Source organism: Myiozetetes cayanensis, unplaced genomic scaffold, assembly GCF_022539395.1.
Source record: "Myiozetetes cayanensis isolate MyiCay16 unplaced genomic scaffold, myiCay2020 scf6-25, whole genome shotgun sequence".
Taxonomy (NCBI): domain Eukaryota; kingdom Metazoa; phylum Chordata; class Aves; order Passeriformes; family Tyrannidae; genus Myiozetetes; species Myiozetetes cayanensis.
The window spans coordinates 51,678,352-51,693,412 of NW_026087853.1; the positions used below are offsets into that span (position 1 = coordinate 51,678,352).

The 15,061-nt window shown below is 45.6% G+C and overlaps 1 protein-coding gene across 1 annotated transcript in view; it reads left to right on the forward strand.

The window, feature by feature from the left end:
- The window catches only part of SWAP70 (switching B cell complex subunit SWAP70), a 40,182-nt gene extending 31,634 nt beyond the window's left edge, over positions 1-8,548 (forward strand). Inside the window, exons 8-12 of the mRNA XM_050335968.1 lie at positions 1,674-1,781; positions 2,981-3,147; positions 3,962-4,160; positions 5,612-5,708; positions 6,456-8,548. Of these exons, the coding sequence (XP_050191925.1) occupies positions 1,674-1,781; positions 2,981-3,147; positions 3,962-4,160; positions 5,612-5,708; positions 6,456-6,565 (681 nt within the window). The 3' untranslated portion in view covers positions 6,566-8,548. The remainder of the gene's footprint in view (positions 1-1,673; positions 1,782-2,980; positions 3,148-3,961; positions 4,161-5,611; positions 5,709-6,455) is intronic.
- Positions 8,549-15,061: the final 6,513 nt, after the last annotated feature.

Here is a 15,061-nt window from a genome sequence, read left to right on the forward strand (position 1 = left end):
CGTTCGCCCTCTTGGCTCAGTATTGGCAATGCTTGTTTAATTTCAAAGCAGGGAAGGAAATGAAAAGGAAATTTCACTTAAATAGGCATCTTGAATTTGCCTACAATTACATGCTTTTGAATGTTCTGGCAGAGGAGGAATACTGCTTCTAAAACACTGGCATCATTTAAGCCTTTCAAAGGAGAGCAATTCTGTACTGTGTTCTGCAGCTTAAAAACAGCAACTTGAGCCTTCTCCTTCACTTCTTCCCATCTATTTCAGACTAGAGTGATATCACAAGCACTTACAAGAATGGAAGCTTTAGCTTGGCCGTTTTAATTGCTTAGGCATCTCATTAGTTCATCTAGGTTGTGTGAGGGAGGATGCTTTAAATGTGGCACCTTCCAAAAATACTAATGAGCATGATAGAGTCCTAGAATGGTTTGGTTTGGTTTGGTTTGGAAGGGACCTTAAAGATCATTTACTTCCAGCCCCCCTGCTGTGGGCAGGGACACCTTTCACTAGATGAGATTGCTCAAAAAATCCAAACTGACCTTGAACACTGCCAGGGATGGGGCATCCACAGCTTCTCTGGGCAACCTGTTCCAGTGCCTCACCACCCTCACAGTAGAGAATTTCTTCCCAATATTTAATCTAACCTTGCCTTCCTAAAGTTACCTCTTGTACTATCACCACATACCTTTGTCAATAGTCCCTCTCCAGCTCTCCAATAGACCCTTCAGGCACTGGAATGTGTTCTAAGGTCTCTCTGGAGCCTTCTCTTCTCCAGGCTGAACAACCTCAACTCTCTCAGCCTGTCTTCATAGGGGAGGTGCTCCATCCCTTTGATCATCTTCTTGGCCTTCCTCTGGACTCACTCCAACAGGTCCATGTCCTTTTTGAGTTGTGTCCCACTCTTACTGAAGGTCTGTGGAAACAATTTCCCCAGCCCAGCAAACTGTAAAAGAAGCATCACGTTAAGTTTTGCTTTCACTACTGGTAAAGCTTTGGCTGGTACTTGAAGAACCTTATGTGCATCAAAATCCTGATGCAAGGAAAAACAGTGACAACTGTTTTTATTTGTAAAATGAAGATGCGACAAAAGTTGAAAAAAAAAAGCCGTTTCCTAGGCCTTAGCTATGAGTAGGCTAATTCTCCCTCTAATTCCAAGTGATGATTATCAATCAGGATTTTATTACCTTACCCTTACTTGGCAGTTTAGGGGATGTTAGAGGGATGTGATTCACAATAGCACAATCACTTATTCTAGTCAAAGTTCGTGGCACTTCTGTTTTCCCATGGCAATTCAGTGCTTCTCACTTCTGTTTCTATATGAAGTCTCTGCATGTGGGAACTCCAATGCAATCCTGCTTGAAATGTGGTTATCCTTAAAAGTTTTCCATCCCATATAAGGTAGAGAAGGAAATAGAGTGATTTCTCTCACTTGTGCAAAGCAGGACTCAAAGGAGGCTTGGAGATAGTTGGGATAATTACCTTTTCATTGATAAGTTTCAAATTGTCTTGCAAATAAACAAGATGGAAAATTATATTTAGACATTGAGAAGAGTGTCAGACTTTAAAAGTACCCAAAACTGGTGCCTTAATACTTTTGAAAGTTTCGTCCATGTTTGTTTTAACTTCTTTGACAAATTGGTTTTATCCTCCTTTTCTTCCCCCACACCCTTCTCTTCCAGCAACTGGAAGCAGCAGCTGCTCGTGCTGCTGAGGAGGAGAAGAAAAGACTTCAGACTCAAGTTGAATTACAAGATCGCTTCAGTGTGGAGCTGGAGAGAGAAAAAATGGTGAGCAGAGCTCGTGGGTTTTTGCTGTGATTACATACTGTGAGCTGTGCCTTCAGCAAGGGCTTCCCTCACAGGAGCCGCTGAAAGGATTCCAACTATTGCTTTTTTATGCTGTGTCCTCTTTTACGTTTATGCACACACACAAATATAAAAAATAAAGTTGCTATTAACCTACACTGAGACTTTCCAAAAGAACGAGTTCTCAATCTTCAAGGGCTTTGTCAGGCATAGCAAGTTTTTCTGTTACGTGGAGAAAAAAAGCAGAAATAGTTCAGTCAGCATGATGGGACATCTCAGGACATAAATGCACACAGCACTGCTTTATGGGTGAGTGTGAATTCCTGAATGCAATCACTTTCTGGGTCACTGGGATTTCGGTTAGCTGAGGGAAAGCAAACTGCAGACCAGTAGGGCAGGACATGCCACCCTCCCACGCGTGACTGCAGCCTGTCGGGGCTGTGCAGGACATGCTGTGTGTTGGTAAATGCCAAGGGCTTGGTGCTTTATCCCAGCTGCCTCCTGCTGACCCAGCACAGGAATGGGCTCAGTGGGAGTCACAGTGCTCCTGGTTTCAGTCTCTGGTCAGTGAAAGAGGGATGATAAGGATCAGAGACTGGGGGATTGAGGATATGCAGCATTCCCTCACCTTCCTCTGTCCCTTACCTTTCTTTGCTGTAGTGGCTCTTCCCTTAGCAGAGCCAGCCTCCTTAGCTGTTTCCCAGCTGTTTATCCACCCTGTGCTGGTGTGGTGCCATCATCCAGACACATAAGTGTGTGAGATACACTGCTGCCAAGGGAGGACGTGCCTGAGGAAGGGAGTGGAAACTGTCACTAAATCAGCCTGACCTTTGTGTCTGGCCACTCTGCAAGCATTCTCTTCCTTCAGTTTAGTGTGTATCTGTAAACTAAGAAGCAAGACCAAACTGACTGAAGTTAGATTTGAATCCCCTGTAAAAATCCTGCACTGCAGGAAGTAGGGCAGTGTTAGTAATTTAATAATAATATAATAAATAATTTTTTTTTAAATGCTCTTAGTTACACATCTACAGATCTAGCCACAATTTTGTCAGTTCTGCTCTGCAGGCAGCAGGAAAAGGTTTGTCTCTGAAAACATTATCTGAGGGAAACCTGGCAATTCCTTTAAAAATTGGAAACCTGACCTGAATGTCAGCTCATGTGCCTCCAACTTATGCTCCTAGGTAAGGCAAAAAATGGAAGAGCAGGTTGCTCAGAAGTCATCTGAACTGGAACAGTATTTACAAAGAGTACGTGAACTGGAAGAAATGTATAAACAGCTACAGGAAGCATTGGAGGATGAGAAACAGGCACGTCAAGATGAAGAGACTGTGAGGAAACTTCAGGCCAGGTATGGCTTTGGCCAGGTAGAAAAGTATTTCATTTCCCCACCCCTCCCCTGCCAAGAGTAAGTAACTTTGCCATGCTACTAATGATTGTTTGCCTCCTGGATGTGCTGCTGGAATGGGGGGCTACCTTCAAGTCAAAACACGGGATAGATATTATTTTTCCTCAAGATACGAAGGCTGAAGCTGGTATTTAAATGTGTTTGATTAGTCCTTAGTAAAGGGAGTGCTCAACAATTTCAAGAAAAGCAGGCACACATTTTTCCATCTGGTGTTGTGCTTGTCAGCACGTGGAAAACTGAGATCACTCTATGCTGTGATAAACAGCTTTTCTGTGATTTATTTTATAAAGCACTAACTGTAGATGTGATTTTCTACTGTATTTTGTCACAGGTTTAAACTGTATTGATAAAGGGTTAAGTTTCCTCTTATTCATGTGGGCTTTTTTTAGAGTGGTTTGTTTCTTCATATATTCGGTACCCTAAGACAATGAAGATAACTTATGCATGCTTGTTTCTTCTGGGGCTCTGTGTTGTGTGTTTGCATTATTGACTAAATTTTCTGAATAGCCCTTTGTAGCAGTCAGACTGCTTGCACTGCTGGCATGACCAGCAGCTTGATGCTGAAGGCAAGCCAACAAGCAATAATTTTTTCCCTGCTTCCCAAGCTTTTTTCTTTGAAAAACCAATATATTCCTACCCTTTAAAAAAGGGGGAAGGAGAGGGAAGCTAAACAGTTAAATTTGCTTCCATACATTTGTGCTAGGTAATGGATACAACTCACTTTAAAGTGCAGTTAACAAAACAATCCCCGTTGCAGATTGCTGGAAGAGGAGTCAGCAAAGAGAGCTGAACTGGAAAAATGGCATTTGCAGCAGCAGCAGACCATTCAGATGACAGAAGCAGAGAAGCAAGAGCTGGAAAACCAGAGAATTATAAAAGAACAGGCTCTTCAAGTTGCTATGCAGCAACTGAAACAACTTGAACTGGAAAGGAAGGAGGCCCTTGAGCAGTATGAGGTGAGCTGTTCAGCCTCTCACCCACACATTGACTGAATTTGAAGTTCATCAATGTTACGCTTCTGTAAGGATTAGTATGGCACAGAAGTTATGATGAGAGCTACGATAGTTGGGGCAGGCTTTTTTGGTCTAGACCAGTAGATACATTTGAAGAAGGGAACCTATTTCAGACACACCACCTCCTTTATTTATTTTTGTCCCAATTTGCATATAAGCCAGCTCAGTCATATCCTGAAATACTCTGTATGTATTTGTCTTCTACTGTAGACTCACTTCATATGCAGTCCCATTGCTGTCATAACTGAATGCCTTTTGCTTCTGAATTAGTTATTCTTGCAGTGTTTTGATAATGTAATGGCACAATATTGTCTTCTACAGATGAAATATCAATGTGTTACTGTAGGCACTCAAAAATATATTTAAGCACTGAATGGAAGTCAAGGATAGCTATGAATTAGCTGAGATTCTCAGTGTGTAGCAGTGCCTCCTGTCCCAAATGCCAGGCCTGTTCTCTGCTCTGCTGAGTGTTTTTGGTGAAGGTCAGTAGCTGTGTTTGTGGAAGAAATGAGAGCCAGAATCCAGCGAGTACAGAACCTGAAGTGCAGCACAATTTCCAGGACTGGGGAGGTGTTGATCCTGCATGTATTTAGGTCAGGAAACAAAACCTGGCTGGGTTTCTGTTTAACTGGGGAGAGTGTTTATGCTGGCCTCTGTGCCACTGAGGTGAGCTCTGTGAAGGACAAGCCAGTGAGCTCTGGACTGGCACAGAATACAAATGCTGCAGTGACTGTGAGCAAGGGCCCACGTGGGGTAGTTGTGGATTCTTTACAACTTCCCGTGCTGGTGTTACATCTCACACCATCATTAGATTGCTTTTCACTAGTACTTGCCATTTCTTTAGGTGAAATCTCACTTTTTTGTATGTGAAGCATCTTTTAGTACTCCAAAGGAATTGCTGAATACAATAGATGTTAAAAAACCCCAAAAATCCACAAAACAATTATTTTAGAAATAATTAAACATTCTAGCCTTGCATTTGGAATTGTCCAAAAGCCCAGTTCAGACTGTAGAATGCCTCTTTCTTGCTTGACTGTAACAGCAGTGGTCGTTTTTCTTTTTTTATGATTTCTCATAGTGAGAGATACTTAGTTTGGAACAGCATCTCCCTGTTTTGAAACTATGCTTTCAACCTTTATGAAGATGAGCCCTGCTTACACAGCTACAGAATCTTTTAAAACCAAGTTATTTTGGAATTCTGGTTTGACAACTCATTTTTTTTTTCTCCCCAGTGAGGACTAAATTACTTGGGATGTTTAGAAATGGAGCTTTCACTAAACGGAGGGCTGGCTGAATTAGCATGGTTCTGGCTTCGGGATTAAAAGATGTTTTATCTTTTTATATAGACAGGGTAAAGTTGTTCTTGTTTTCAAGCAGGCTGTATCTTATTTCAGGAGGTCAAGAAGAAGTTGGAAACGGCAGCTAATAACACCAAGAGTTGGAAAGATAAAGTAGCTCATCATGAGGGATTAATTCGACTAATAGAGCCAGGTAAGTTATCAGCAGAAAAGTTACAAAAAAATGGATTAATTCTGTCTCAGATCACCTGGTGATTTACTGAAGTCTGCCTTTTCCTGTAAGTTACTGGTTTCATGGCAGCCTATAAATATCACATTTGTGAGAAGTGCTGATGGTAACTTTCAAGTCTTTACATTTACTGGCCCTACTATAAAGATTTTATTGTTGTTATTATTGTCGTTATTTATTGGCATTATTATTGTTGTTTATTTCTCTTATGTTTAAAACAAAGCAAGGATCAGCCTGAACATTGCATCATGTAGGTGTTGAATGCAGTTAGCATTCAAAACCATGAAGTAAATATTTGGTTTCTGGAAAAGTTGAATTTCTTAGCTTAATTAATAGCATGCCAGCCCAGAGGAAAGGGGCTTTGTAATGCACTTCTGAAGAGATCCCTTTTCTTCAAGGACACCACTAAAGGCAAGGGGAGAGGGGTTTCTTAAGATGGAACTGTTTGAGGGTGGGGGTTGGAAGTTGGGAGATGAGGATACAAAAGATTGCAGCAGTTGACAACTCACACTAAGCTCCTTCAGTGACAGCAACCCAGGCATTCCTCCCTCCTTGGACAGGCAGGTCCTCGGGTCACCTTTGAGAAGGTTTCCAGTCACAGAAGAGGCAGCACTGACCAAATCCTCCTGTGGTGACACTGTCCCACTGACGGTGGGTGTGTAACATCCCTGTCAGAAATGCCCATCTCAAGTATTGCACTCTGTCTTCCAGGCTCCAAGAATCCTCACTTAATCACAAACTGGGGCCCAGCTGCCTTCACTGAAGCTGAACTGGAGGAAAGACAAAAGAGCTGGAAAGAGAAAAAAGCCACTTCTGAGTGACGGCGGTGGCTGACGTGTTGTCAGTGACTGGCAGCCCAGCTCCCCTCGTTCTGCTTTGCACAGAGCAGCCCCTCGCTTGCAAAGTTCTTAGTTTGCTCAGCAGGTTGGACCTTTGTACAGGTGAAATACTGTTTACCACATCAGAGTGTCTGCTCAGAGCTGAACAATTACAATATGTGGTGTATGACAGTACTTGCTGTTTGTTCTCCCTCGTGTTTCCAGAAATTCTGTTCTTTTATAAAAGACTTTTCATTGACTTTTTATTGAAATGTAGCTTGTGACAGAGTTATGTAGTAGCCTGTAACAATCTGACAGCAGCTAACCAATCAAGCAGCTTCACTTTCCTTCCAAAAAGTGAGGGAAACAATTGTTCCATTGGTTTAGTATAATTTAAACCCAGGATAAGTCAGTCCTGAAGGTTGTGTCCAACTCTGAGACAGAGCATTACCTTTCCTTCCACTGAACCTCCTTTTTCTCTGTCCATCTGCTGCTCTTCGCATGGTGCTTAGTGCTCAGATACATCCTTAGTGAGGGTGGGCTGGCAGTACCTGCTGCCTGCTTGGATTTGGTGTCCTGTTTTCCTCTGTTTGCAGGAATACAAACAAAAGAACTCGAAATAGGCATGTAGAAAATGCTGCTGGAAGAAGTTTGGAAAAAAGTAGTCATGCAAGACTGTTTCTGTACTGTCTCACACTTGAGAAGTGCTAAATAAAGCCTTGAGAGTTCTATTAAGAGTTTAAAAGATGCAGTTTTGGCTCACAGATTTCTGAAGCAGATGAATGGAAGATGGTAGCACAGTCCAGGTATCATCTGCATCAAGGCTGTGTTTGTGCAAGAAATCTGATTTGAACATACCACCATTTTTAGATGTAGCACTTTTATCTTAACTGGAGGCCAGATTGAAAAAAAAAATGGAAAGATAAATTCCACTTTTTTTTTAATAAAAATTATAAATGTGTAACAATAACAGCTTTAGAAAAAAAAAGTAATTCCTGTCAGTAAAATAACTTCAGTGTTTCTAGTACCAAGGCTTCCCAAAGAGCACGCTGCTCTGCCTCACAATTCTCTCCAGGGACAAAGCCAACTATTTCTGTTTCTTTAGGGAAAAGCAGCAAGTCTGTGACTTTGCTCTGTAGATCTCCCACATGAGACAAGAAGTCTGTCTATTGCTCAGTAAAACAGGATTCCTGCGAACTTGTACAGAGCTTTTGAGAACTCCCCCCTCGAGGAGCAGGTGCCCACTGGCTTTGAGTCAGCTTCGACTGTACCCCAGACACCCATCCCTTAGCACCTGCTTGTTAGTTCAGCTACATGTTAAATTATTTTTAGTAAATAAGAAGTGAATTTTTCAGGCGGATAAGCAGTGCCTTTTTGTGCGGCACTGTGATATTTGGATCTTGGAAAAGCCGAAGTTGTACAGAAGTGGTGTCCAGATTTGGAAGACAATACCATTTTATTTGCCTATTAACTAAGACTCACTCAAATACTGAATCTTCTCAGACATTTATTCTCTGGTTATATTTTTATACTAATTGAAATCTTTAATGTTTCAGTAAATGAAGTGCTGATTAGAATGGCAGGAAAATCCAGGATTTTCATATTTGTACTTACTGTACAGGAAAACAATAGTTCCTTAAGCTTGATAACAAGGCGTTTTTAAAAAACATTGATCGTGTTTACAGAAGCATTGTGAAGAAAAAAACCATCCAACTGTAATAGAAATACTAATGTGCACATGGTTAAACTTTGCTAAAGGAGCTGGAACAGTATTTATAACTACCAAACATCTTTTAGGTGGAGAGGGTGTATTGGAGTGTATTTTAGGTGTATTGGGGCTAAACTTGTTTAATTTTTCTAACGGTCTTTATTTTGAACAACTGTTTTTTAAGAACACCAAATGATGCATGTTTTGATATTTTTTACTGTTCTTTAGAATTGGCTGTTTAATAAAGTAATATAAAGTCATTTACATTTCAGAATTAATTGATGTCTTTTTGCCTGAGTTTCTTTTGGGTTACTGGTGTTCAAATTCCAGTAACTGTTGTGTGGAAGTATTACTTTGATGGAAGAAGTTTAATGATCAGATCAATGGGATGTAGATGAAAGCCATAATAAAGGCAGTGGTCACACAGATAACACGAATATAATTTAACAGCATTACTTCTCTTACATGTTCATATTCAGTACTTGGTACAGCATCATAGTGCTCAGCTCTGGCAGCCAGCCTTGCTCAGGAACGGTATTTGGAGGGTGCAGTTTAGCTGTCTCTGAAAGACAAGGCATGCCAGGAGGGAAATGAATCGATGCAGCTGTTGTGTCTACAGCAGCACGGGAACCTTGGAGTGGGAACCTGGGACAAGGGCAGAGCAGGGCTCAGCAGGAGCTGCCGGGAACACGGCTGTGGCGGGAGGCACCTGGGCACAGACACACACAACAGCCCGTCAGGGACATGTCAGCCCCATATGTCTGTCTGGAGTCAGCTCTTACTCACTGCTAGAAGAGGAAATGAGACAAGTTTCCTTTTAGCTTTGTCAGCCCTGCTTGCTCTGACAAATTCAGAAAGCTTTGTGTGACGCTCTGCACAGTAAAGGTGGGGGGGGAGAGGTTGGTTTAAAAATCAAACCATTTGCATTCTGAGCAAAAATACCACTTTAGAATAAGCCCCTTAAAGTGACACTGAACAGCATTCAAAGGGAGCTCAGAGCTGTGAGTCAGAGTCACCACAGCTCATGGAACAGGGAGCATGGGAAGCTGCATCCCGTTGTGGTGTCATTTCTGGTGAGGCCAAGGGTTCCAGCTCTGCTATTCCAACAAAGCAACAAGCCTGCTAATGGTGAGGATATCCTCAGTGAACTGTGGGCCTAAGGGTAGCTCTGTTCTGCCCCAGGAAGCCTTACCTACACCCTGGGCTTACCCATGCAGAGGCCAGTGGAAAGCTGTGGCTGCTGTTCCTGAACCCTTGGGAATGCACTGGAGGGCTCAGCATGCTTTGTTTTGTCCACCAGATTCAGGTTTAATGTACTTGCTGCTGGTGGAACAGTCCTGCAAACCACTACCACAGTACTGTTAACAGGCCAGTTTCCAGCTACTTATGTTACTTCTGTTTCAGTGTCCTGCATGAACATCAACAAAAGCAAAGCCTATGTGGGGAAAAGAAACAGTGTCTTAAGATCTGTATCTTGGGGCTCAACTCCCCAAGTAGTAACTGTTTGTACCTGTTCTTTGGGGGTGGGAGGGCTTGGAATGAGATGATCTTTAAGGTCCCTTCCAACCCAAGCCATTCTGTGATCCTACGGCTCAGTCACACAGGCCACCTGGAACACGAGCTGCGTCATTTATCTCAGTAAAAGTGAACTGAAAATAACGGCTCTGATTTTTATCTCAAATATGTGAAGCAGTTAAGTAAACAATTTTTGAGCTAACCAGTGCAGGGCCACGAAAGGGGATATCCATAAGGTCTTTCGGGGAGAGAGGTCATTGTTTGTTCCCAAAACAGAGGGCACAGAAAGGAGGCAGTAGTACACTCCACTGTGCTGCACACTTGTCCCCTCTCCAGAGAATGGCAAACTCCTTCAACACTTAACAAGATTTTCGGGACTTTCCAACTCTGTCGGCACCATGCTGGTTATTTGATAATTGTGGCTCTCTTTTGTTTGCCTTTTTAAAATAAATCTTTTCGCGCCCCCGCCGCCCCCCGCCTGGCTGCCCCCGGAGTTCCCAGGGCAGGAACACGCCGGGCCGGAGCTCCTCATCGCTTGGCTCCGGCTGCCACCTCGTGGTGGTCCAGCCCAGTGTTCCCAGCCCTCGTTCCTGCCGTGTTCCCTGCCTGTGAAGATGTCCCGGGACAGACACCCTTTCCCCCTCAGCGGGAGGTGCAAGGGAAAAGCGCCGTGAGCCAGGTCTGGTGCTGCACCACCATCACACACCTCCCTGCTGAGTCGATGAGCCAGTTCGGCTCCTCTGTTAGCTCAGCTCAGCATGCCCGGTCCCAGAGACTTCCCATCAGCCTAGGAAAAAGGATTTTATGAATGTTACCACCGGCATGGGATAAATTTAGGCTCAAAGCCTTGGAGCTAACTCATGCATATTCTCCCTGAACCCCCCCGCCCTGTAGCTCAGAAGGTCAGCGGGTACAGTCGGATACAGCATCCAGCAAACCTGCAGGCAAAGCCTGGGCTGCCATACAGCTTTCCTAAGGGCAGTAAAGCAGAGCAAGGAGAAATGGGTAAGGAAGTTTCCTTAGCTGCAAACAGTGTTTTCCCAGGTGCCTCTTGCACATGCCCCGAGGCTGCAAGAGTGGGGCTGAGAGGAGGATGTGCCCAGCATCACGTACTCCCCTTCTGAGAGCAGGACTCAGACTCATCCCTTCAAACCACAAACAGGGTGGGCGTTTGGAGGAGAAGATCTCAGCCCATGGTTTGAAACATCTGTGAGGTGGGGAACCCCACAGACATCATGTCTTGAGGATCCCGCTAGTGCTAATGTGGCCATGAGGTCCAAAATAATATGCAAATAGAAATTTGTGACATTGCTTGAATTTAGAGACTGTGGTGACTTCCACACGTTGAGTCTCACTGTGAACTTCAACTACTTGGAAATGCCAGGAAGCAAAAGTGCAGAAAAGCACATTTTATGAACATGCTTTCTGGGTATGTCAAAAATACCCATCCTTCAGAAAAGGCAAATGCCAGCGGTTGTTTTAACACATAAGATGAAAATAGATTTGGAAAAAGGTGACTGCTTCTCACCTCCAAAAGAAATTAAAATTGGAACGGTGTGATGCAAAACAGTAGATTAAAAGCATCCTGAAAAGCCTTGAGAGGGAGATTTAATGAGTTTTTAACACCTATATACACAGCCCTGGAAGCTCTTCTCCTGGTTTTTTTTTTCCTTCTTCTCGTATTTTAGCCTATTTGACAGCAGAAATGTAAAAGGATATGAGCAGCGGGTCACAGGAAAGCCCATGGCAGACTGGGCAGAATGTTGATAAAAAGAAAAAAAGAAATCACAACCTCCATAACAACTGCACTCACTTTTCCCCATCGACCATTCTTTTAAATTCATTAATATATGAAACAACCACAAAAAAAGTAACCCTTTCTATCCTACTCAGTGTGCTCATTGCTCACATCGCCTACCAAAGGAGCTTGATCTAGCACCAGCTTTATTTTCTGTTATTAATATCATTGCTAATTAGTAGAGCTACTTGCCATGGCTACAGCTACACAAACAGCTTTCACAGGATCTGGGCCTAAAAATGTCTTCAAGTAAACACTCACTGTTATTCCTGTTGTTGCCTGTTTTCTGAGCACACAACAGCGATTTGCTCAGGCAACACAGATTTCACCCTGGGGAACCTACCAAGGTGGTTGTGGGGATGTTGTTTGATGTGATTTGCACAGGTCTGGTTGGCAGACCTCGCCCACAGTTGCATAAGGCACCTGTGTCCTTTCACCTACCTTGGCCAGGAAGTCTAATTTGAACACATTAGTATCTCAGATGGGATTAAAAATTCAAGTATAGACATGAGACAGTTTCAAAAGCAGCCTGGACTTCCTCGGTGTTGACATTGATTAGCTCTTTCAATGCCTACCAGAGCATGGGAGTTTCTTTTTCCACTCGGAAAGAGCTTGTGCAGCTCAGCCTTGACACAAGGTGCGAGTGCTGAGGAGCTGCAGGTCCTCTGGGGTGCTGGTTCCTCAGCCCTGACTAAACAAGGAAAACAAAACAAAACAAAACACTTAAAAAACCTATTTATGGTCAGACTCTGCTTAGCCCCCTTCAGAAAGACCCTCTCACAGTGTAACTGGTACTGAAAGGTTGTGTTTCCCGAACCATCTCCTTTGCCAGAGATTGCATCCGGCCATTTTAATCTCTCCAAGACATGAAGTCAGCTACCACATCTGCCTGTGAGAGAGGAGCATGCCCTGTTTCGTGGTCAGGCTTTCCCTCCCTGCCAGAAAGACTGTGTTGGCCCTGGACTGGTTTTTCCCAGGCAGAAGGTGGGAAATGATGGAGGCAGGGTATGGCCTGCTCACACACAGGCCCCACCAAAAGCTGAGCGGCGTGGCTGCTCCCTGTGGGGATGGAGGGGGCATCTTCTGTGTTTTCTGCTTTGTTTTAGCATGGCCACTGCCTGCCTGTGAGGGTTGCATGATGCCCAAGGGGGTCGCTGCTGTCCCGTGAAGCTTCCTTGGAAGATGGCTGGCCCAAAACAACCATCACCCCAAGCCTTTCTCGCTGCATAGCTGCACGTGGCCCTGCTCACAAAAGAAACTTGCCTGCCCGTGCTCCAGCATGTTCCCTTCACTGTCGCCATTTCAGATGGCAAGAGCCAAACCTACAGCTGCTCTCACACCACCTCCAGCCAGAAAATCCTCCCCGACAGCAGGAGAAAATCCAGAGCATATATTCCTTGAAATCATATTTCAAGGAACAGCGCAAGCATGGGGCATGGTACAAGAACCAGCTCAGCAGAGCAGCTCACCAAAGGAGGAGGGAACAAGAACACACCACCAGGTGCTGAACACGCTTGCTGGGCCAGGCTGCTCCCCAGCAGTTCTCATGTTGGTGCAGAGCAGGGACCGGTCCCACACAGCTTTGAAAACAGCTCTGTGTCTGCCTCCCCCCTCATCCCCTTCTGACCAGTGCCTGCCACTGGTGTCCCTGTGCCCGTCAGCATCTCATTTAGGGGCATTTCCCACCCAGCAAATTCGAGGTGCTGTGTTGCTGCAGGCTGGCTCAGCTACTTCAGCAGACAGCTCCCGGGTGGGTGCTGAGAGCAGGGCAGCCTTGCCCAGCCCGGGGAAGCATGTGCCAGGCCCAGGGAAGCGTGTGCTGAGCCCACACCACCCCTGGGAGAGCGATGCTGCACGACTGCTCGCTGCTCTTCCAGTTTTCCATTCTTTTCTCACTTTTATCTTGCCCCTCCTGGTGAGCCCCAAGTCCCTACGTGCCGAAGCAGGGCGAGAAGACTGACACGATTTTTCCAAAGCCCCCGGCGAGCCGTGGGACCCGCAGCCCAGGGCCCCGCCAGCTCCTGCCCCGGCAGGCCGGCCAGGCAGCGGCAGCTGCTCCCCCAGAGACGGGGAGAACAATAAGAAATACCAGATCTGCCGCAGGAATGCGGGAGATACCGTGGCGGGGGGCCCTGGTGAGTCTGGGCAGGATTTGCTCACGGCTTGGCCGCAGCCCAGGGGATGCCGCTGAGCCCGGGCTGTCGCCGGCCCCGGCCGCGGCCGCGGGGGATGCGCGGGAGGTGCGCGGGGGATGCGCGGGAGATGCGCGGGAGATGCGCGGGAGATGCGTGGGGAGGATGCGCGGGGGATGTGCGGGGCCCCCCCCGGGCGGCGGACACCAGAGGGCAGCCGGACACCGCCGGGAGAGCCCGGGGAGCGCAGCCCTGCTCGGCAGCTCCTAATGCATCCCATCTGCGGATCCCGCTCGGGGAGGCGGGTTCGCGGGGATGCGGCACCCGCGGTGTCTCACAGCTGAGCCGGGAGCCGCCCCACTCTGTGTACGTGCAGCAGCACACTGCAGGGAAAACACACACCTAGCGCCCAGCCAAAACCTCTGCCTAGGGCCGGCATGACTTATCGCACCAAAGAAAAGGAAAGAGAAGGAGGACGAGGCAGATGACGGACCAGGCTGTCAGCACACCCACTCATCACAGCTCGGGGGGCTTCACCGACCTGCACCTCGCTCCCTCCTGTGCTCTGGGCACCCTGATATATTCAGGTGACCGAAACCAGGGTCTGCACCCACAGCTGCAAAGGCCTGACACTACTAATCTGAGACTCACACAGTTACTCTGTTGGCTAACATTTTCCCTCAATGACTTACGAACTTTAATCCAATTTTGAAATGTAGGGGAGGCTAAATTGGATTACCTTAGCTCAACTGCTCATGTCATAAGCCCTTCAAAAAGTGGAACTGGAGGGGTTTTCTCCTCCAGAAAAAGTTTTGTTGGCCCACAAAATCCTTGTTTTTTTTCTTAGCTCAGACACCAAAGGGGGGAGTTTTCAACTCCTAAAAATAAATCAAAGACACCACGATGCCTGCAGGGTATTTGTTTCTCCATAGGAACGTGAACCTGGTGGTTTAGTTTAAGAGGGGCTAAGCTACCTCTCACATTTTCTACATTCCTCTTTCTCCTGATATATCGAGATCGACAGGTCCGAACTGTTGTTTTAATGAAAACCTACTACTCCTAAGAGGGTTTCCTGTTTTAGAAGGATGATATTTCAGAGCTACAGAATTCCAAACCATTTGACTTGCTATCACCTTCGTCAGGTCCCTTAACCTCCTTAGGCCTCAGTTGTGCATTGAGGAAACACGAGTGATGTTTACCCACTAAAAATGCACAGAGACATCTCCAAAATAGGAAGCTCTCCTTGAAAAGAGGGCTCTTTAAGTGATACCCTGAAACTGTGTCCACAAGGTGCAAATCAGATTGCTGCAAGGGGCTTTGGGAGGGCCATGTGTACCAGGGCAACC